The sequence below is a fragment of the Pristiophorus japonicus genome, chromosome 20, assembly GCF_044704955.1.
Source record: "Pristiophorus japonicus isolate sPriJap1 chromosome 20, sPriJap1.hap1, whole genome shotgun sequence".
Classification (NCBI taxonomy): Eukaryota; Metazoa; Chordata; class Chondrichthyes; family Pristiophoridae; genus Pristiophorus; species Pristiophorus japonicus.
In genome coordinates, this window is record NC_091996.1 from 40371681 (window position 1) to 40393955 (window position 22275).

The 22275-nt window shown below is 50.8% G+C and overlaps 1 protein-coding gene across 5 annotated transcripts in view; it reads left to right on the forward strand.

Annotated features, from left to right (window-relative positions):
* Positions 1-22275, forward strand: part of vav2 (vav 2 guanine nucleotide exchange factor) — a 512235-nt gene that overhangs the window by 145672 nt on the left and 344288 nt on the right. For all 5 annotated transcript variants that reach the window (XM_070862795.1, XM_070862797.1, XM_070862799.1 and 2 more), the window contains exons 3-4: positions 14525-14583; positions 20779-20844. In XM_070862795.1, coding sequence (XP_070718896.1) covers positions 14525-14583; positions 20779-20844 — 125 coding nt within the window. The remainder of the gene's footprint in view (positions 1-14524; positions 14584-20778; positions 20845-22275) is intronic.

The window sequence follows — 22275 nt, forward strand, 5'->3', positions numbered from 1 at the left end:
CTGGGGTACAGGTCCCACACACACTGACTCTCACTGGGTTCAGGCCCCACACACACTGATTCTCACTGGGGTATGGGTCCCACACACATTGACTCTCTCTGGGGTATGGGTCTCACACACACTGACTCTCACTGGGGTATGGGTCCCACACACATTGACTCTCACTGGGGTACAGGTCTCACACACACTGACCCTCACTGGGGTACGGGTCCCACACACACTGACCCTCACTGGGGTATGGGTCCCACACACATTGACTCTCACTGGGGTATGGGTCCCACACACATTGACTCTCACTGGGGTACGGGTCCTACACACACTGACTCTCACTGGGGTACGGGTCCCACACACACTGACTCTCACTGGGGTACAGGTCCCACGCACACTGACTCTCACTGGGGTACGGGTCCCACACACACTGACTCTCACTGGGGTATAGGTCCCACACACACTGACTCTCACTGGGGTACAGGTCCCACACACATTGACTCTCTGGGGTATGGGTCCCACACACACTGACTCTCACTGGGGTACGGGTCCCACACACACTGACCCTCACTGGGGTATGGGTCCCACACACATTGACTCTGGGGTTCGGGTCCCACACACACTGACTCTCACTGGGGCACGCTGCGATGTCTGGTAGCGGGGGTCGGGGGTCAGACTGATTTACCCGTCTATCTGCCTCATGCAGCCGTTTGACTGAAACAGATTTTTTTCTCTTTGGTGAATTTGCAAATGAGAATAAATTGCTTCATTTTTCATAAATACAGAACTGGTAGTGTTCCGGGAAACTGACGGGCTGTTGCCATGGCAACGCCTGCCCTTTAACTGGAACATTTGACCCCGTATCTAATTCAAATACTTGACAGGCGATTGGAAAGGAAAGCCTGCGAGGAGGCCCCACAAACAGCAAAGTCATAATCTGTTTTTAGTGATGTTGGCTGAGGAATAAATATTGGCTCCAGGACACCGGGGAGAACTCCCCCGCTCTTTCTGCAGGAGTGCCGTGGGATCTTTTGGTTCGGGAGAGCGCAGATAGGGTCTTGGTTCAATGTCTCATCTGAAAAACGGCCGCTCTGACAGCGCAGTGCTCCCTCAGTACTGCCCCTCCGACAGTGCGGCGCTCCCTCAGTACTGCCCCTCCAACAGTGCAACGTCCCTCAGTACTGCCCCTCTGACAGTACGGCGCTCCCTCAGTACTGCCCCTCCGACAGTGCGGCGTCCCTCAGTACTGCCCCTCCGACAGTGCGGCGCTCCCTCAGTACTGCCCCTCCGACAGTGCGGCGCTCCCTCAGTACTGCCCCTCCGACAGTGCAACGTCCCTCAGTATTGCCCCTCCGACAGTACAACGTCCCTCAGTACTGCTCCTCCGACAGTGCGGCGCTCCCTCAGTACTGCCCCTCCAACAGTGCGGGCTCCCTCAGTGTGTGTGGGGCATTTCTCTTGTAATCACTTGAATTGGGGAAATTTGAAGCTCTCTTTTTCGGATGGGTTTGATGTTCTTTTTGTGAGAATCTAACAAGGTACAGGAAACACTGTGTGGGCCGGGAATGGAGGGCCAGTTACAGTTGGTGTCTCCAGCTTCTCACTCTGCGTAGTGTGAGGGCCTGGGCCCAGGGTGCAGTGCGAGCTGATTATTTCAATTGCTGCAGCCAAAGACATGGAGAAATAATCCTTTTGTCATCTGCTAATTCAATTGGAGCCTGAATCCGTCCGCTCGCTTCCAGTCCGTTTGGACTGTCAATGTTGTGGCTGCTGTGTGCCCAGAGCTCTGTGCTCAACCCTGGCAATCTGAGCTGCCACACTTTGCTGAGGGAGTGTGAATTGTGCAGAGGCGTTGATCGAACCGAGGTTTGGGAGGTATGGCCTGGGGCCATGGGCAGCATGGTGTGAGGATTGGGGTTGGGTTTGCGAGGGGGAGTCGGGGCGATGCAACTGTTGTGGAAAAATATTTCCAAGACTGTATAATATATATAAAGAGAGGTTTATTAAATCGGAGACAAAGCTTTGGGAGAAGTGTTAAAGACCCCTGTCTTTGAACCATCTTCTCAAATTGGTATCTGCAGTGAAGTCCTTTTATCTTACAAATTACGTCACTTTACATCACATGCTTTAGCACGACAAAGCTTTGACTTATCGAAGGCTAAGCTTTTGATACATAACCCATCCTGCATTGTGACAGGGCAGTATAAACAAGTGCAGGCTTTTGACACCGGTATAAACAAACATACCTAGCACTTAACTCTCCAGTGTTCATTATCTCATTGTCCCTTACAAAATTCATTTAAAGGGGAAAATAAAACAAATGTTTGGTCCCGTATACTAGTCCAGTATATTTCCAAAAATCCGCTCCAACAATATTCCCCCTTTTGGTCCTGGAGGATGTTTACGAAATCCAGATGACCACAATGATAGTAGCATATATTCGTCCTTTGGGGTATGTTACTTCCCTGATGTTCCGTATGTCCACCTTGCCTGTAGCTCTAGGCTACCCTTCAAAGATAGTGGTCGGTGTCATTGTCGTCTGTTTCTTCATCCTTGGTGTCTTCAGGTATTTCCATCAGGTGTGCTTCTTCTTCGGCGATTACACTGGCTACTGGCATCAGTCGGGCCATCATAACTTTACAGCAGATATTGAAACACCCGATAATCAGACAGCAAGTAATTATTGTTACAACCAGAATAATTACTCCATGCATAAGATAGGACCCCCAGGATCGCCCTAACAGACAGTCAAATCAGCCAGATCCTCCTTCTTTACCTCCCTTCTTATGTGATCAGCGAGGTTGGTTATGTTTTCTGAATTATTGGGAATGTAAGTGCAACATTCAGCTCCAATTAAGGCACATTGTGCGTATGGCTACCATTTCAGCCGTTATGCCCTCCATTGCTTCAGCAGTGTCGTTAACTATCTGTTCCAGTACCCTCTCTAGGTTACGTAATTCATCCATGGTGCGTCCTATCCCGAATGGGAGCATCATGACCCCAAATAGCCTCTCTACCGGGGTAAGATCTCGTCTTAGTCGACCTGATGTCTGTACTTCTGCTAAAGTACGTACCCGTCTGACAAAAGGGACCACATATCCCAAATAACAGGACCCCCTCCAGTTCTGAGGCAACCAGGGGTAGGCCTTATGCCCACACACAAAATAAGTGCCATTGTATGCTGTTAGATTCGATCCCAATCTCTCTCTCAGCCCCCGTCGCCACCTAATCTTAGATCCCAGTCCTGGCTACTTGTCTGATTCTTCAAATCCTCTATTTCAAAGAACCCCTGGTTTGTTGTTTCGCTGGCTATTATGTTCCACCTGGCGAGGTTAAAGTATCCTGCTACAAAACCTGTTTCCTCATCAGTCAGGTTTCTAGTGAAACAAATGTCAGCGGTGGGCCTTCCAACTCCTGAGGTGTTGGTCAAAACCAGGAACGGGGTCGTACCGACCTATTATATTCCGGCTGGTACCATCCGTCAAATGCATCCAAAAGGTAACCCCCCGATCTCCACGTTTCTTTATCCCCACTCTGGTTCCAAATATCATTTACTTCCCCTGTACCGTTTTGTCGCATTACCCACTCCGCTCCTTCCGAAATGTTAAGGGAGATTGACCTCAAGGGGATGCCTCCTTTGCTATGTATGGGGATGTGTGAACATACCCAGCAACTAGAAAAGTTCTCATTTTGCGCATAAACATAAGACATGTACAAAAAGGTATTCACATGTAACTCTCGCTTCGGTCTAGCTAGCAGGCCGGACCTAACACGAACTATGATAATCGCACCAATCGCAACATATAGTTTCATCTTATTACTCTATAATTAACAAATAGTCAAAGGCAAAATGGCCGTATGGCTTGCTTGACGAATCTCTCTCTCAATCTGTAAATAGACAAACAACAACAACTAATACGTGTGCTAAATGGCTGGTTCAAAAACCTTAAGCTGGGTCCAATGCTTCCATTGTCCGCTCCCTTTAACATTGATGCAGGCACAATGCTGATTATAACCTCATACGATCCTATCCATTTTTGGGGCAAACCCCGGTTTTCCCGGGAGGACCCTTACCATAACGTGACTTCCCACCAACGGGACTTCAGGGAGCTTTGTAAGCTCTGCTTCCGCGTCTCTTTCTTCCTGATTGTCCCTAACTAATTTACGCATCCCTTTTAATTGAGTACTTAGTTTCAAAACATACTGTTTTATTTTGTCTTTTAATGGGCCTACATCAGCCCCACCTGTTATGATGTTCTCTGGTAACTGCATCGCCCTTCCTGTCATTAGTTCATAAGGAGTTAATCCGGTTGTCCGGTTTGTCGTGGCTCTTAACTTCATCAATATAATGGGTAATACTTCTGTCCACGTTTTTCCTGACGTTTGCATGGCCTTTGCCAGGGCGTTCTTAAGGGTACAGTTCATGCGCTCTACCATCCCAGAACTCTGCGGGTGGTAGGGGATGTGGAATTTTTGTTTTATGCCCATCAACTGGCATATTGTTTTTACAATCTCCCCGGTGAAGTGGGTGCCTTGGTCGGAATCTATTTGAAGAGGCACTCCCCATCGGGGAATCACCTGCTCGGTCAATATCCTTGCCACTGTTGAGGCACTCCCCATCGGGGAATCACCTGTTCTGTCAATATCCTTGCCACTGTTGAGGCAGTGCAATCACATGTGGGGAAAGCTTCCACCCACCGGGTAAATTGATCTATAATCACTAGGCAATATCTTTTTCCATGGGATGGGGGCAAAGGACCTGTGAAATCAATTTGTACATGTTCCCATGGCCCCCGTGGATGGGGCTGGTGTCCCATTTTAATTTTAATGGGCCTACCTGGATTATATCTCTCCCCATCCCTTTCCATCACCAATCTCTCCCAAGACTCCCGGTCATGGCCTCTCGTCCTGAATGGGACAGGCCATGATGCAACTCCAATAAGGTATTCTGTATGCATTCAGGCGCCATTACCTTGTCGTTTCGTCTCCAAACGTTATCCTTCCCTTGCGTTGCGCCCTGCTTTGTCCACATACCTATTTCCTCCTCAGAAGTGTCCTGGTGTAGTTTCTCAATACTTATCTGTTCGTCTCGGGGCCCCAGCGGCACTGACTTAATTTTAATAATTTAAAATCATTATCAATGGAGAGTGTTTTTTACCTCTTCAAATTCTTTTTTTTCCAATTAAACCAATATCTTTTTCACAGCTGATATCAACTGGTATTTAGTAAGTTATGTCTTTATCCATCGCAAACACCCCTTCTCCCCCAAGCTGTCATATAATCGTGTACAACCCCGAATGCATATCTACTGTCCGTATAGATATTAACAATCTTATTTTCCGATAATTCCAGTGCCCGGGTGAGGGCTACCAGTTCTGCCACTTGAGCTGACGACCCCCCATTAATTCGCCCTGATTCGACTGTCTCTAGATCCTGGTTAACTACGGCCCATCTGGTATGAGGTAGTCCCTCTATGTATTTTCGTGAGCCGTCCACAAACAAGGTTTGTTCTGCGGTTTGAAGGGGGACGTTTTTTATTCTATCCTCTTCCATATCCTCACCTACCTCTTCGCAAAAGTGGGGTTCCCCTTCATCCATCATACCTTCTGCGGGGTTGTTTCCTACATCCCTAATTATGGTTACCGCTTTGTTGGGTGTTAAGAGGACTGCTTCCCACTTTGCCCATCTCATATTAGATACGGTTCTCAGTTTTCCTGTGTTTAACATTTCTACCAATGTGTGTTTAGTGTGGAGAATGATGTTTCCAGTCATCACCACAGGCTCGCTTAATTTTTACCACCCAAGCTGCGCAATCTAGCGCGGCTATACATCTGGATAATCCAGTCACCACCGGGCTTTCGGTGGTAGAGTAATAGGCTATAGGTCTCCTTTTATCAGGGATAAAGTTCCAGCTGAAATTAAAGAGGCCCAGTACCTTCCTCACCCCCCTTACCGTTACTGGTCTAGGCATGTCCTTGACAGCCTTTTTCCTATCCAAGGGCATTCCTTGAGAGGCAGTACCCTAGGTACAGGACCTGGGATTATCCTACCTGGGCCTTTTTGGGGAGTTAGTGGTGCTAACTGTTTCTTTTAAGATACCCTTTTCCACTAGCCCTTTTACTATTTCTACAATCGCTGTTCTAGCTTCAGGTCTTATAGGGTATTGTGGCAAGTCCCCCTTTTCTGCCCTCCTCCTGTTCCCGTGGCAGAGACCTTTTCCTGCTTTATCTTTTTCTTTTCTAAACTGCTAAAGCTTACTGTTTTAGCCTTTTTCAAAAGTCCCTTTTACACTTTCACAGCTAGCTCACCACTCGCCCAGGAGTTTGACCTAATCCCTGAAGGTATTTCTAAATTTAAAACGTTTTTTTTTACTGAGCTAGAAGCTTTCATGTCAAGGTTTTACACAAAGGAAAATGGGAGCGTTTTAAAAGGCATTCTTTATCTCACTCCTGGACTAAATTTATGTCTTTCAACCCAATTGCATGTTTTCTTTCGACAAGTAAGTGAGCGTGTCAAATTCTTTTTTTTTTTACTACCGGGACCATGTATTTTTATCTTTTACTCAACAAACCTATCCTTTGTGCATTTCCTAGCTCTGTAATTTATCATCCGAATATATCCACACCTTAGTTTTGAACTTAAAATGTAATACCATAAGGTTCACAGTTTCTTAAACTTCCCACATACAGGACAACACTACGAAGGGTTAAAACATTTTTTTTCACTCTATTTGGAAAGAGTGGGTGGAGTTAAAACAGGCAGACAACTCCACACCTTCCCAAGCAGGCTTTCATTCATTCCACAGTCAAAATTACTCGAGTACTCTCTTCATTCAAAATAGCCACTCAGAAAAGTCTCTCTTCATTCAACAAAGCTTATGTCTGGATCCATATGTCACTTAAGATCGTCACTATCAGCTTTTTTATGGCATTACGTAATTACGCAAGTTACAATTAATGATAGGAATTAATTAATGACCCGGGCAGCCCGCGTTTTACATTCCCTTCCTTACCTTCCATGTTCGCCAGTCTCGGACGTTTCCCTTTGTTTCTGTAATACTCACGGCCACGACTACTCTGTGGAGACCCTTTGTCTTCGCAACAAAGCTAGCATGTTTCCTTACCACCGGAGTTTTCGGCTCTGGGTTGGAGTGATCAGTTCCCTTCCGCACCGACCTTATTTACTAAAGGGACAACTCAAACTGGTTAGTCAGCCTCTTCCCGCTATCTGTTTAATCGTATCTTATACACTATCCCGTCGTGCCCGTACACCTCTCTTTTCAGTCTCTAACACCAGATTCCAGATACTGTCTTAAGTGATCACGTCTGATCAGACAGTATCCTGTCGTGACACCATTTTGTTGTGGAAAAATATTTCCAAGACTGTATAATATATATAAAGAGAGGTTTATTAAATCGGAGACAAAGCTTTGGGAGAAGTGTTAAAGACCCCTGTCTTTGAACCATCTTCTCAAATTGGTATCTGCAGTGAAGTCCTTTTATCTTACAAATTACGTCACTTTACAACACATGCTTTAGACTACAAAGCTTTGACTTATCGAAGGCTAAGCTTTTGATACATAACCCATCCTGCATTGTGACAGGGCAGTTATAAACAAGTGCAGGCTTTTGACACCGGTATAAACAAACATACCTAGCACTTAACTCTCCAGTGTTCATTATCTCATTGTCCCTTACAAAATTCATTTAAAGGGGAAAATAAAACAAATGTTTGGTCCCGTATACAATCAAATATATGTCCAAAAATCCGCTCCAACACAACGATTCTCCACACTCGGGGCCTTGGATTTTTAGTGGAATTTGCTCTTCCAATTTTCCTCATCTTTTCTTCTGGAAGTCATTAACAGTCTGTAGCTCACTCACCCTCAGCCCTTCTCTTCCCTCAGCCCTTCTCTTCCCTCAGCCTCTCTCTTCTCTCAGCCCTTCTCTTCTCTCAGCCCTTCTCTTCCCTCAGCCCTTCTCTTCTCTCAGCCCTTCTCTTCCCTCAGCCCTTCTCTTCCCTCAGCCCTTCTCTTCTCTCAGCCTCTCTCTTCTCTCAGCCCTTCTCTTCCCTCAGCCTCTCTCTTCCCTCAGCCTCTCTCTTCCCTCAGCCTCTCTCTTCCCTCAGCCTCTCTCTTCCCTCAGCCCTTCTCTTCCCTCAGCCCTTCTCTTCCCTCAGCCCTTCTCTTCCCTCAGCCTCTCTCTTCCCTCAGCCCCTCTCTTCCCTCAGACCCTCGCCCCCTCAGACCCTCGCCCCCTCTCTCCCTCTCTCCATCGCCCCCTCTCTCACACTTTCGCTCTCGCCGGCCTCTCTCTCACTCACCCTCATTTTCTCACTCTCTCCCACATTCTGCCTCTTTCTCGCTGTCTCTTTCTTTCGGGTTAGACACAGAGTAAAGCTCCCTCTACACTGTCCCATCAAACACTCCCAGGGCAGGTACAGCACGGGGTTAGATTCAGAGTAAAACTCCCTCTACACTGTCTCATCAAACACTCCCAGCACAGGTACAGCACGGGGTTAGATACAGAGTAAAGCTCTCTCTACACTGTCCCATCAAACACTCCCAGGGCAGGTACAGCACGGCGTTAGATACAGAGTAAAGCTCCCTCTACATTGTCCCCATCAAACACTCCCAGGGCAGGTACAGCACGGGGTTAGATTCAGAGTAAAACTCCCTCTACACTGTCTCATCAAACACTCCCAGGGCAGGTACAGCACGGGGTGAGATACAGAGTAAATAAAGCTCTCTCTACACTGTCTCATCAAACACTCCCAGGGCAGGTACAGCACGGGGTTAGATACAGATTAAAGCTCCCTTTACACTGCCTTGCTCAGACTGGGCTGGTGATATTTTCCGTTCACGGAGGTTACTGTGTTTGCAGCCTGGCAGCTCACCCGACCTGAGAGGCAGCCCCTCTGCTGCCTGAGTGGGGAACTGCAGCAACATGTGGGAACCGCTGATCGCTACTCCTGAGTGCAGACAGGCAGCCCAATTCATCGAGTCACAGACTGACAGAGCACAGCAGGAGGCCATTGGGCCCATTGAGCCTGTGCCGGCTCTGTGAGAGAGCGATCCCATTAGCCCCACTCCCCCCTACCCTTTCCCCACAGCCCTGAACATTTCTCCTTTTCAAGTATTTATCCAATTCCCGTTTGAAAGTTACTATTGAATCTGCTCCTACCGCCCTTTCAGGCAGCGCGTTCCCGATCACAACAACTCGCTGCATAAAAACATTCTCCTCGTCTCCCCCTCTGGTTCTTTTGACAAGTACTTTAAATCTGTGTGGTCTTGTCAACGACCCTCCTGCCACAGTTCCTGTTTACACTTGCAGCTTCTGGGCACTCGGCCCCAGTGACGGGATTACTGGGAACAGGCTGGTGGGGAATCATATTGATGGAGGATTGGCCCAAAGATTGCTGTGGACAGTGAGTGAGTTGCCAGAATTGGTTCGAGTTGCTCTTGCACCTTTAATCCCCATGATATTTTGTGTTGCAACTTGCTGCAAGTGTGAGGGAGGAACAGTGCATCGCCCTCTGCAGGGCATCTGGGGACCTGAGCATCTCCTTAACCAATCAGATTGAAGGATCGTTGATGAGCAGCACAGAGTGTGAACCAGAGAGTTTGAGCCACTTTTAACAATTCCCGTCAGAATACCACCCCGCAGGGCCCGGCGGTTGCCCAGGGAAACCGCTCCTTTCACAGGCCACATTGCCAGCTCACACAATCCGAATAAAAAGGCTCGAATTAATCAACTAATAGTCAAAGAGCACATCCCTGTCACAGCCAGATGTGAAATATTGGATAGAAATAAACTGGGAAAATCAAAAATATAAAACAATGGGGAACAATTTATTTCTCTCTCTGTCTCACTATCGGCAAAGACATGATGGGCCGAATGGTCCTTTCCTCTGACTCTCTCTCTCTCTATGATTCGCTTCCCCTCCCTCCCTCTCTTTCTCACTCCTCCCTCACTCTCTCTCCTCCCTCCCTCTCTCACCTCCCTCCCTCCCCCTCTCTCCCTCTCTTTCACCCCCCCTCTCTTTCACTACCCCCTCCCTCTCCCTCTCTCTTTAACTCCCCCCCTCCCTCTCCCTCTCTCTTTAACTCCCCCCCCTCCCTCTCCTCCCCCCTCCCTCTCTCTCCTCCCCCCCTCCCTCTCTCTCCTCCCCCCCTCCCTCTCTCTCCTCCCCCCCTCCCTCTCTCTCCTCCCCCCCTCCCTCTCTCTCCTCCCCCCCTCCCTCTCTCTCCTCCCCCCCTCCCTCTCCTACCCCCCTCTCCTCCCTCCCTCTCCTCTCTCCCTCACTCCCCCCCTCTCCCCATCTCCCTCACTCCCCCCTCTCTCCCTCACTCCCCCCTCTCTCCCTCACTCCCCCCTCTTTCCCCCTCTCCCCCCCCCCCTCCTCCCTCCCTCCCTCGGAATGCCTGGGGGGGTGGGGAGAGAGTGAGGATGGCCGGGGGCGGTGGGGTGGGGATGGCCGGGGTGGGGGTGTGGGAGTTGTGGCTGAATGGCCGGGGGGTGGGGTGGTTGTGGGGGAATGGCTGGGGGTAGTGGGCGTTTGAGCTGCTGCTGTCTCAGATCCCGGAGATCCCGGGCCTGGGTAAATAACGGTTGGTAACCAGAGGGAACAGGTTTCAGATCATTGGCAAAAAAGCCAGAGGGGAGATGAGGAGAATGTTTTTACACAGCGAGTTGTTGTGATCGGGAATGCGCTGCTTGAAAGGGCGGTGGGAGCAGATTCAATAGTAACTTTCAAAAGGGAATTGGATAAATATTTGAAAAGGGGAAATTGCAGGGCTGTGGGGAAAGAGCGGGGAGAGTGGGACTGATTGGATCGCTCTCTCACAGAGCCGGCACAGGCTCAATGGGCCGAATGGCCTCCTACATATTGGGAAGACCAAAGCTGTTGTCTTCGGTCTCCACCAAAAGCTCTGTTCCCCAGCTACTGACTCCATCCCTCTCCCTGAACACTGTCTGAGGCTGAACCAGACCCATTGCAACCTTGCTGTTTTACTCGACGATTCCAAGGCTCTCCTGGCTGGCTTCCCACCTTCCACCCTCAGTAATCCCCAGCTCATTCAAAACTTGGCTGCCCCGTGTTCAAACTCGCACCAAGTCCCGCTCACCCATCACCCCCTGTGCTCATTGACCTACATTGGCTCGTGGTCTGGCAATGCCTCGATTTTAAAATCTCATCCTGTGTTCACATCCCTCCATGGCCTCACCCCTCCCTATCTCTGTAAACTCCTCTAGCCCCTACACCCCTCCCTATCTCTGCAACCTCCTCGAGCCCTTACACCCTTCCCTATCTCTGTAACCTCCTCCAGCCCCTACACCCCTCCCTATCTCTGTAACTTCCTCCAGCCCCTACACCCTTCCCTATCTCTGTAACCTCCTCCAGCCCCTACACCCCTCCCTATCTCTGTAACTTCCTCCAGCCCCTACACCCCTCCCTATCTCTGTAACCTCCTCCAGCCCCTACACCCTTCCCTATCTCTGTAACCTCCTCCAGTCCCTACACCCCTCCCTATCTCTGTAACCTCCTCCAGTCCCTACACCTCTCCCTATCTCTGTAACTTCCTCCAGCCCTACACTCTCCCTATCTCTGTAACCTCCTCCAGCTCTACACCCCTCACTATCTCTGTAACCTCCTCCAGCCCTTACACTCCTCCCTATCTCTGTAACCTCCTCCAGTCCCTACAACACTCCGGGATCTCTGTGCTCCTCCAGTTCTGCCCTCTTACACATCCCTGATTATAATCGCTCCACCATTAGCGGCCGTGTCTTCAGCTGCTGAGGCCCCAAGCTCTGGAATTCGCTGCTGAAACCTGTTTGCGCCTCTACCTCTTTCTTCCCTTTAAGACGCTGCTTAAAATCTACCTCTGTGACCAAGCTTTTGATCACCTGTCCTAATTTCTCCTCATGTGGCTCGGTATCAGATTTTGTTTGATAATCGCTCCTGTGAAGCGCCCTGGGATGTTTTCCTATGTTAAAGGCACTTTATAAATGGAAGTTGTTGATTCTGTGAATTTGCATTGACACAGCGCTGTTAGGAAAACCCCAAGCTGCCCCAGAACCTGGATGTTGTGTCAAAGAGGAGGTAGTCAGAGGGTTGTCCACATGCTTGATCAGGGTGGTGGGTTTTATGGAGAGTCTTAAGAAGGAGAGGGAGAGAGAGACTGAAAATGGTGCACACAGAAAGGAAGAGAGAGCGAGGCAGGCCAGAGCAACAGCCTGGTGCAACCGTGCAGGTTATATATACTCAGCACACTTTCCAATCAGACTGCATCTCGTGGAAACCTCAGCAGATGGTCCAAGTGTGAGACAAGCTGCATGGAAGTGCTTGTAATGTGTGAGAGAGAGAGAGTGTGAGGGACGGAGGGAGATGGAGACCGAGGGAGGGAGGGAGAGAAAGGAAGAGAGAGCGAGAGAGAGAGGGTGAGACACAGCTCTGTGGGGCATTGAACCCGACTCACCAGAAGGCCTTGGATTCCACCCTTAGTCTCTCTGGACAGCTCAGCCTCCTGGCTACCAATGGGGTCGCTGCGGCCGATCGCGGTCCCGTGACAGGCCGGGGCAGCGCCTGGCTCTGGGTGTGATGCCCTCCACAGAGGGACAGTTCTGCCGACACTCGCTGTGACATTTCATACGTTGGCCGCAAGGTGTGCTGCAGTGACCTGTCCCAGTGACCCAGCGATCTGTCCCAGTGACCTGTCCCAGCGACCCAGCGACCTATCCCAGTGACCTGTCCCAGTGACCCAGCGACCTTGTCCCAGTGACCCAGTGACCTTGTCCCAGTGACCCAGTGACCCAGCGACCCAGTGACCCAGCGACCTGTCCTAGCGACCTGTCCCAGTGACCCAGCGACCTGTCCCAGTGACCGAGCGACCTGACCCAGTGACCCAGCGACCTGACCCAGTGACCTGTCCAAGTGACCCAGCGACCTGTTCCAGTTACCCAGCAACCTTGTCCCAGTGACCTGTCCCAGTGATCCAGCGACCTGTTCCAGTGACCTGTCCCAGTGACCCAGCAACCTTGTCCCAGTGACCTGTCCCAGTGACCCAGCGACCTGTCCCAGTTACCCAGCAAACTTGGCCCAGTGACCCAGCGACCTGTCTGTGACCTGTCCCAGTGACCCAGCGACCTGTCCTAGTGATCCAGCGACCTGTCCTAGTGACCCAGTGACCTGTCCCAGTGACCCAGCGACCTGATCCAGCGACCTGTCCTAGTGACCCAGCGACCTGTCCCAGTGACCTACCTCTGTGATCCAGTGACCCAGCTAGCTGTCTCTGTGACCTAGTGACCTGTCCGGGGTGACCTGAACTCACGGCTGGGGATTGGCCCGTGTCTCCGGGAATGAAGGATTAATTTCCAGGACACGAAGATCCAACCCATGAGAAGAATCACAGGTGCTTAAACAACATGCTTTTGCATCTTGTTGTAAATATTGGAGACGTGGAATTGGCCATTTGACAGTCCAGAATCGACCAATCGGTTCAGTTTGGAAAGCCAAATACTGCGGATGCTGGAAAGCTGAAATAAATACAGAAAATGCTTGAAATACTCAGCGGGTCAGGCAGCATCTGTGGGGAGAGAAACAGTTAACATTTCGGGTCGATGACCCTTCGTCAGAATTGGAAAAAGTTAGAGATGTAACAGGTTTTTAAGCAAGTGTCGGGGCAGGGAAAGGGGGGAAGAGGGGAAAGAACAAAAGGGAAGGTCTGTGATAGCGTGGAAGGCAGGAGAGATTCCCAGACAAAGGGGATGATGGTGCAAGGTGACCGGAGATGGTAATGAGACAAGTGAAGAAACAGAATATTACACAGGATTACATCGGATACACGGCACAGAAACAGGCCATTCGGCCCAACCAGTCCATGCTGGCGTTTATGCTCCACTCGAGCCTCCTCCCATCTTTCCTCATCTAACTCTGTCAGCATAACCCTCTCTTCCCTTCTCCTCCAGACGGGTCTAGAGGAGGTGTAACTGGGAATGGCAGAATCATAAACAACTGCTGCCCGAAACAAGAGGAGCCGAGATTCTGGCGTGAAGTTGTTGAGCCCGATGTTGAGTCCACAGGGCTGTGAAGGGCCCGATCAAAGGATGAGCTGCTGTTCCTCGAGCTTGTGTTGAGCTTCACTGAAACAGTGTAGGAGGCCGAGGACGGAGAGGTCTGACTCCAGGAATACATCCAATGGGAGTTGGTGAGCCCGGGCAGTGATTGGAGCCCGGGCCCCTCCTGTCAGACCCTCACTCTCTCCGCACTCAGTGTGTTGCACAGGTGGTGTTGCTGGACAGATCTGCCGCACAATGTTGGCCACAAACGATCCGTTCGGACAGAGAGCAGCAGCCCGAGGTCCGAGCCACCCCCCAGGCCTGAGCCTAGCCCATCCCCCACCCCTCGCCTCTGAGGCCCGGTTGCCCCCTCATTCCCCCCACCTAGGCCCGGTTGCCCCTCTTCTCCCCTCCACCCCCCGGGAGGGATTGACGACAGGGTCTATGACCATTGATTTAATCCCTGGGTCTTTGTGTTGCAGGTTATCTCCGCCGTCTCTCGAGTCTCCCATCACACCGCGGTCCAGTGCAAAGGCATCAGGTAACCATGGCAACGTGTTCTGTACCCTGCAACGGGACGTATCTGAATAGTTAGCACTGTTTCTGATCTGTGTGTGCAGGAGATAAAGGATATAAATCTGTGTTTGGGGTCCCTGTACATGCCTGTGTCTCTGTGGACCCGGCTATCTTTTTGTTTGTGTGTGTGAGACTGTCCACGTATATCTCTGCGAGTGCCTATAAGTGTAGGTTTGTAAATGTGCGAGTGTAAGCACCTTGGGGTGCGTTACTACATTGAAGACCCGACATAAATGCAAGTTGGTGGTGTGTTTCCAATGTGTGTATCTGTATGTCTGCGCTTCTCCCCCTCCGAGGCCGATATACCCTCCCTGAGGGGCGGGGCCCAGGGCTGAACGCAGTTACTGCCGGCGGGGTCTGACCCGAGCTTTATATAAAGTGTTACATAACTTCCAGCCCTTTGTATTCCAGCCCTCGAGATAAAGCCCAACATTCCATTGGCCTTTTTAATTATTTCTGTACCTGTCCACTGGCTTTTAGTGATTTCTGTACTTGGACCCCGAAATCTCTCGGCTCCCCCACAGTCCCCAGCTTCTCGCTGTTTAGTAAACACTCTGATCTCTCAGTGTCAGCTGTGGCTCAGTGGGCAGCATACTCGCCTGAGTCAGAAGGTTGTGAGTTCAAGTCCCACTCCAGGGACTTGAGCACATAAATCTAGGCTGATATTCCAGTGCAGTGCTGAGGGAGTGCTGCACTGTCGGAGGGGCAGTACTGAGGGAGTGCTGCACTGTCGGAGGGGCAGTGCTGAGGGAGTGCTGCACTGTCGGAGTGCTGCACTGTCGGAGGGGCAGTGCTGAGGGAGTGTTGCACTGTCGGAGGTGCCGTCTTTCAGATGAGATGTTAAACCGAGGCCCCGTCTGCCCTCTCAGGTGGATGTAGTCGATCCCATGGCACTATTTCTACTAAGAGCGGGGGAGTTTTCCCTGGTGCCCTGGCCAATATTTATCCCTCAATCAACATAACAAAACAGATTATCTGGTCATTATCACATTGCTGTTTGTGGGAGCTTGCTGTGTGCAAATTGGCTGCCATGTTTCCTACATTACAACAGTGACTACACTCCAAAAGTACTTCATTGGCTGTAAAGCACTTTGAGAGGTCTGGTGGTCATAAAAGGTGCTATATAAATGCAAGTCTTTCTTTATCTCTTCTTGGATCCAGAGTGGGTGACCTCACACTTTCCCCACACTGAACTGCATTTGCCACAGTGTTGCCCACTCATTGAATCAATCAATGTCTCTCTGTAACTTCCTGCTTCCAGCTGCACTACTTCCTGTGCCTCCTAACTTAGTGTGGTCAGCAAACCTGGATACACGTCTCTCTGTTCCTTCGTTGATGGAGATGGTGACAAGCAGCGGTCCCAGTGCAGGCCCACTGGTCACATCCTGCCTATCAGATAACCTTCCCTTTATCCCCACCCTCTGTCTCCCACCTCCCGACCAATTCCTTGCCCGAGTCAAAAGGCTCCCGTCAGTTCCATGCAATCTCCGTTTGACCAAGAATCTCTTGTGTGGAACCTTATCGAATGGAAGTTCATAGAGACAACAGCTAAAGACACTCCCTTATTAGTGAGCTCCTCAAAATATTCACTGTGATCAGCTCAGACCTGTCCAAGTGTAGAGTGCAGCAGGTCAGAGAGTGAGCAAAGTCCGAAACACTGACTGCTGCTCAGATCAACATACACTCGGATGTTGTGAATTAAATCCCTGGGGCAAAACTCCTTTCACACAGGACTGTAGTTCTCAGCTGTTTGCTATTTAAAGAAACTGCCCACTGTGTGAGTCAGACTCCTTCAGCAGTGAGTTCCACCTGTCAAGAAGGATCAATCCGTTTGCATTTGATTGAGTGAACTCGCTTGCACTGACAGTCCCAACACTCGGCACTCCAACTGTCTCATTCTGTGCGACAGGGTAAAATACGGCAGGTTTCACAGATCTTTAGATTGTTTGGGTGAGTGCACATCGCGGTAACTTGCTGTAACCTTCAGGGCCCAGGCAGTAAGTGTAGCACAGCACAGCACTCCCTCCCACTGTGGGAGGGGTACTGAGGGAGTGCCGTACTGAGGGAGTGCTGCACTGTTGGAGGGGCAGTACTGAGGGAGTGCCGCACTGTCGGAGGGGCAGTACTGAGGTAGTGCAGCACTGTCGGAGGGGCAGTACTGAGAGAGCGCTGCACTGTCAGAGGGGCAGTACTGAGGGGCACTGCACTGTCAGAGGGGCAGTACTGAGGGGCACTGCACTGTCGGAGGGGCAGTACTGAGAGAGCGCTGCACTGTCGGAGGGGCAGTACTGAGGGGCACCGCACTGTCGGAGGGGCAGTTCTGAGGGAGCGCCGCACTGTCGGAGGGGCAGTACTGAGGGAGCGCTGCACTGCCGGAGGGGCAGTACTGAGGGGCACCGCACTTTTGGAGGGGCAGTACTGAGAGAGCGCTGCACTGTCGGAGGGGCAGTACTGAGGGAATGCTGCACTGTCGGAGGTGCTGTCTTTCCAATGAGACGTTAAAACGAGGTCCCATCTGCCCTCTCAGGTGGATGTAAAAGATCCCATGGCACTATTTCGAAGAAGAACAGGGGAGTTCTCCCCGGTGTCCTGGGGCCAATATTTATCCCTCAAGTTAACATAAATAAAAACTGATGATCTGGTCATTGTCACATTGCGGGAGCTTGCTGAGCACGAAAGCGCTTTGGGATGCCCCGAGGTCGTGAAAGGCGCTATAGAAATGCAAGTCTTTCTTTCCCACTACTCGCCACTCCCCTCTTCAATATTTAACTGTCCTCTCCCCTCCCATATCTTCCCACCACTCACTCTGTCATGCCCACGTTCCCACTCACTGCTTTAATATGTCAGCTCTTTGCTGTACGGGCACCTCCTTTGAGTGTTGCCATTGCGCTCTGTTAATCGCACCCTGTGCTTCTCTCCTCCCCGTGAGCACCGCCATGGGAGGTGTGCCAGTGGCTGTATAAGCGTGCCTGCCCTTTACTGCATTCCCCTCCCAGAGCCTGTGGGTGAGGCTGGTGTCACAGGGAAATCTTCAGGTTTTGTTTAAATCAAGCCCTTTGAGCTCTGTCCAGCTCTGTGAACCAGACTGACTTTCAAGCGTTTAGTGAAATGAGGAACTCGATGATGAACTCCGAGAGAACGTGTGACGCCGAGCATTCTGTCATTGGAGGCAGCCATCAGAGGGATGACAGCACCCTGCTCACTCGGCCACACACACCCAGCATAAAGGACCCTGCATTCATTATATACAAAGGGATCAAGGGGTATGGAGAGAAAGCAGGAAAGGGGTACTGAGGTTGAATGATCAGCCATGATCTTATTGAATGGCGGTGCAGGCTCGAAGGGCCGAATGACCTGCTCCTGCACCTAATTTCTATGTTTCTAACATTTTATCTGTTTATTACCCGCAACCCTGGTCGCACAAAATAGACCATCGACACAGGATGGATTCGCGTCTCTGCTCGTCCCTGGTTTAATTATAATCAGCACTATGTGTGTGTGTGTGTCATTCAGGGTTCTAGCTATGCACAGAGACTACGAGCAGGGTCGAGCTGGTCTAACAGGCTGCTTGTGCTCCACTGTGTGTTGGGGAAATTGATGGGATTGAAGGCCGATAAATCCCCAGGGCCTGATGGACTGCATCCCAGAGTACCTAAGGAGGTGGCCTTGGAAATAGCGGATGCATTGACAGACATTTTCCAACATTCCATAGACTCTGGATCAGGTCCTATGGAGTGAAGGGTAGCCAATGTAACCCCACTTTTAAAAAAAAAAGGAGGGAGAGAGAAAACAAGGAATTATAGACTGGTCAACCTGACATCGGTAGTGGGTAAAATGATGGAATCAGTTATTAAGGATGTCATAGCAGCGCATTTGGAAAGAGGTGACATGATAGGTCCAAGTCAGCATGGATTTGTGAAAGGGAAATCATGCTTGACAAATCTTCTAGAATTTTTTGAGGATGTTTCCAGTAGAGTGGACAAGGGAGAACCAGTTGATGTGGTATATTTTGACTTTCAGAAGGCTTTCGACAAGGTCCCACACAAGAGATTAATGTGCAAAGTTAAAGCACATGGGATTGGGGGTAGTGTGCTGACGTGGATTGAGAACTGGTTGGCAGACAGGAAGCAAAGAGTAGGAGTAAATGGGTACTTTTCAGAATGGCAGGCAGTGACTAGTGGGGTACCGCAAGGTTCTGTGCTGGGGCCCTAGCTGTTTACATTGTACATTCATGATTTAGACGAGGGGATTAAATGTAGTATCTCCAAATTTGTGGATGACACTAAGTTGGGTGGCAGTGTGAGCTGCGAGGAGGATGCTATGAGGCTGCAGAGTGACTTGGATAGGTTAGGTGAGTGGGCAAATGCATGGCAGATGAAGTATAATGTGGATAAATGTGAGGTTATCCACTTTGGTGGTCAAAACAGAGAGACAGACTATTATCTGAATGGTGACAGATTAGGAAAAGGGGAGGTGCAACGAGACCTGGGTGTCATGGTACATCAGTCATTGAAGGTTGGCATGCAGGTACAGCAGGTGGTTAAGAAAGCAAATGGCATGTTGGCCTTCATAGCGAGGGGATTTGAGTACAGGGGCAGGGAGATGTTACTACAGTTGTACAGGGCCTTGGTGAGGCCACACCTGGAGTATTGTGTACAGTTTTGGTCTCCTAACTTGAGGAAGGACATTCTTGCTATTGAGGGAGTGCAGCGAAGGTTCACCAGATTGATTCCCGGGATGGCGGGACTGACATATCAAGAAAGACTGGATCAACTGGGCTTGTATTCACTGGAGTTCAGAAGAATGAGAGGGGATCTCATAGAAACGTTTAAAATTCTGATGGGTTTAGACAGGTTAGATGCAGGTAGAATGTTCCCAATGTTGGGGAAGTCCAGAACCAGGGGTCACAGTCTAAGGATAAGGGGTAAGCCATTTAGGACCGAGATGAGGAGAAACTTCTTCACCCAGAGAGTGGTGAACCTGTGGAATTCTCTACCACAGAAAGTTGTTGAGGCCAATTCACTAAATATATTCAAAAGGGAGTTGGATGAAATCCTTACTACTAGGGAGATCAAGGGGTATGGCGAGAAAGCAGGAAGCGGGTACTGAAGTTGCATGTTCAGCCATGAACTCATTGAATAGCGGTGCAGGCTCGAAGGGCTGAATGGCCCACTCCTGCACCTATTTTCTATGTTTCTATGTCTATGTGCACAGCTCATCATATCCTCATCTGTTACTGAACCTGGCCAGCTTCATTCTCCATGGTCAAGGGTGTGTGTCGTGTACTGAGATATGGCGCTGTGTACAGGGCGTGTGTACAGGGATAGCGCACTGTGTACAGGGTGTGTGCACAGGGATAGAGCGCTGTGTACAGCGTGTGTGTACAGGAATAGCATGCTGTGTACAGGATGGGTGTACAGGGCATATGTACGGGGATAGCGCACTGTGTACAGGGCGTGTGTACGGGGATAGCGCGCTGTGTACAGGGCGTGTGTACAGGGATAGCGCGCTGTGTACAGGGCGTGTGTATGGGGATAGCCCGCTGTGTACAGGGCGCTGTATACAGGGATAGCGCACTGTGCACAGGGTGTGTGCACAGGGATAGAGCGCTGTGTACAGAGATAGCGCGCTGTGTGCAGGATGCGTGTACAGGGAAAGCACGCTGTGTACAGGATGGGTGTACAGGGCGTGTGTACAGGGATAGCATGCTGTGTACAGGGCGGTGTGTACAGGGATAGGGCGGTGTGTACAGGGATAGCATGCTGTGTAAAGGGCGTCTGTACAGGGTGTGTGTACAGGGATAGCATGCTTTGTACAGGGCGGGTGTACAGGGATAGCGCGCTGTGTACAGGGCGTGTGTACGTGGATAGCGCGCTGTGTACAGGGCATATGTACAGGGCTTGCATATATGGCGGGTGTACAAGGATAGCTCGCTGTGTTTTGGGCATGTGTACAGGGCGGATGTACAGGGATAGCTCGCTGTGTGCGGGTCGCTCCCTGCGCTGTGTCGTATGTATTCCGTCTGTGAGTGCTGTGAGGAGGGAGCATTGATCTTGATCGCTCCGCAGACTGTCCCAGTACAGTTTACAGCCATGGATTATGCTGGAGGCACGGGGCGAGCGCTGGGTTTTAACGGTGTTGTTCTGTCTGTCTTTGCCAGGCCGTTCCCCTCGGAGGAGACGGCGGTGGATGATGATGTATATCGCAGCCTGGAGGAGCTGGCAGAGTGAGTCCAAACACTACCTTCTCTTACAGTGCTTACAGTATGGGGGGTGAGGGGAGAGTAGGATCAGACTGGGTGGGATATTAAAGGGTGAGGGGGAGAGTGTGATTCGACTGGATGGGATACTAAAGAGTACGGGGAGTGAGTGGCACAGCAACAATACAGGAGTGAAGGATCGAATCTGTTGAAGTATTCTAGGCAAAGACACTCAAATTTGCAAATTGCAAATATCAGATTGGGCCATTGGAGGCAGACAGATTGCCGGTTCCTGGGTTTGCATCTGGGAATGAGATAAGAGTCAGTGTGTGTGGGACCCATACCCCAGTGAGAGCCAGTGTGTGTGGGACCCGTACCTCAGTGAGAGTCAGTGTGTGTGGAACCCGTACCCCAGTGAGAGTCTGTGTGTGTGGGACCCATACCCCAGTGAGAGTCAGTGTGTGTGGAACCCGTATCCCAGTGAGAGTCAGTGTGCGTGGGACCCATACCCCAGTGAGAGTCGGTGTGTGTGGAACCCGTATCCCAGTGAGAGCCAGTGTGTGTGGGACCCATACCCCAGTGAGAGTCAGTGTGTGTGGGACCCATACCCCAGTGAGAGCCAGTGTGTGTGGGACCCGTACCCCAGTGAGAGTCAGTGTGTTTGGGACCCGTACCCCAGTGAGAGTCAGTGTGTGTGGGACCTGTACCCCAGTGAGAGTCAGTGTGTGTGGGACCCGTACCCCAGTGAGTGTCAGTGTGTGTGGGACCCGTACCCCAGTGAGAGTCAGTGTGTGTGGGACCCGTACCCCAGTGAGAGTCAGTGTGTGTGGGACCCATACCCCAGTGAGAGCCAGTGTGTGTGGGACCCGTACCCCAGTGAGAGTCAGTGTGTTTGGGACCCGTACCCCAGTGAGAGTCAGTGTGTGTGGGACCCGTACCCCAGTGAGAGTCAGTGTGTGTGGGACCCGTACCCCAGTGAGAGTCAGTGTGTGTGGGACCCGTACCCGAGTGAGAGTCAGTGTGTGTGGGAATCGTACTCCAGTGCGAGTCAGTGTGTGTGGGACCCATACCCCAGTGAGAGTTAGTGTGTGTGGGACCCGTACACCAGTGAGAGTAAATGTGTGTGGGACCCGTACCCCAGTGAGAGTCAGTGTGTGTGGGACCCGTACACCAGTGAGAGTAAATGTGTGTGGGACCCGTACCCCAGTGAGAGTCAGTGTGTGTGGGAACCAGTACCCCAGTGAGAGTCGGTGCATGTGGGACCCATACCCCAGTGAGAGTCAGTGTGTGTGGGACCCGTACCCCAGTGAGAGTCGGTGCATGTGGGACCCATACCCCAGTGAGAGTCAGTGTGTGTGGGACCCGTACACCAGTGAGAGTAAATGTGTGTGGGACCCGTACCCCAGTGAGAGTCAGTGTGTGTGGGAACCAGTACCCCAGTGAGAGTCGGTGCATGTG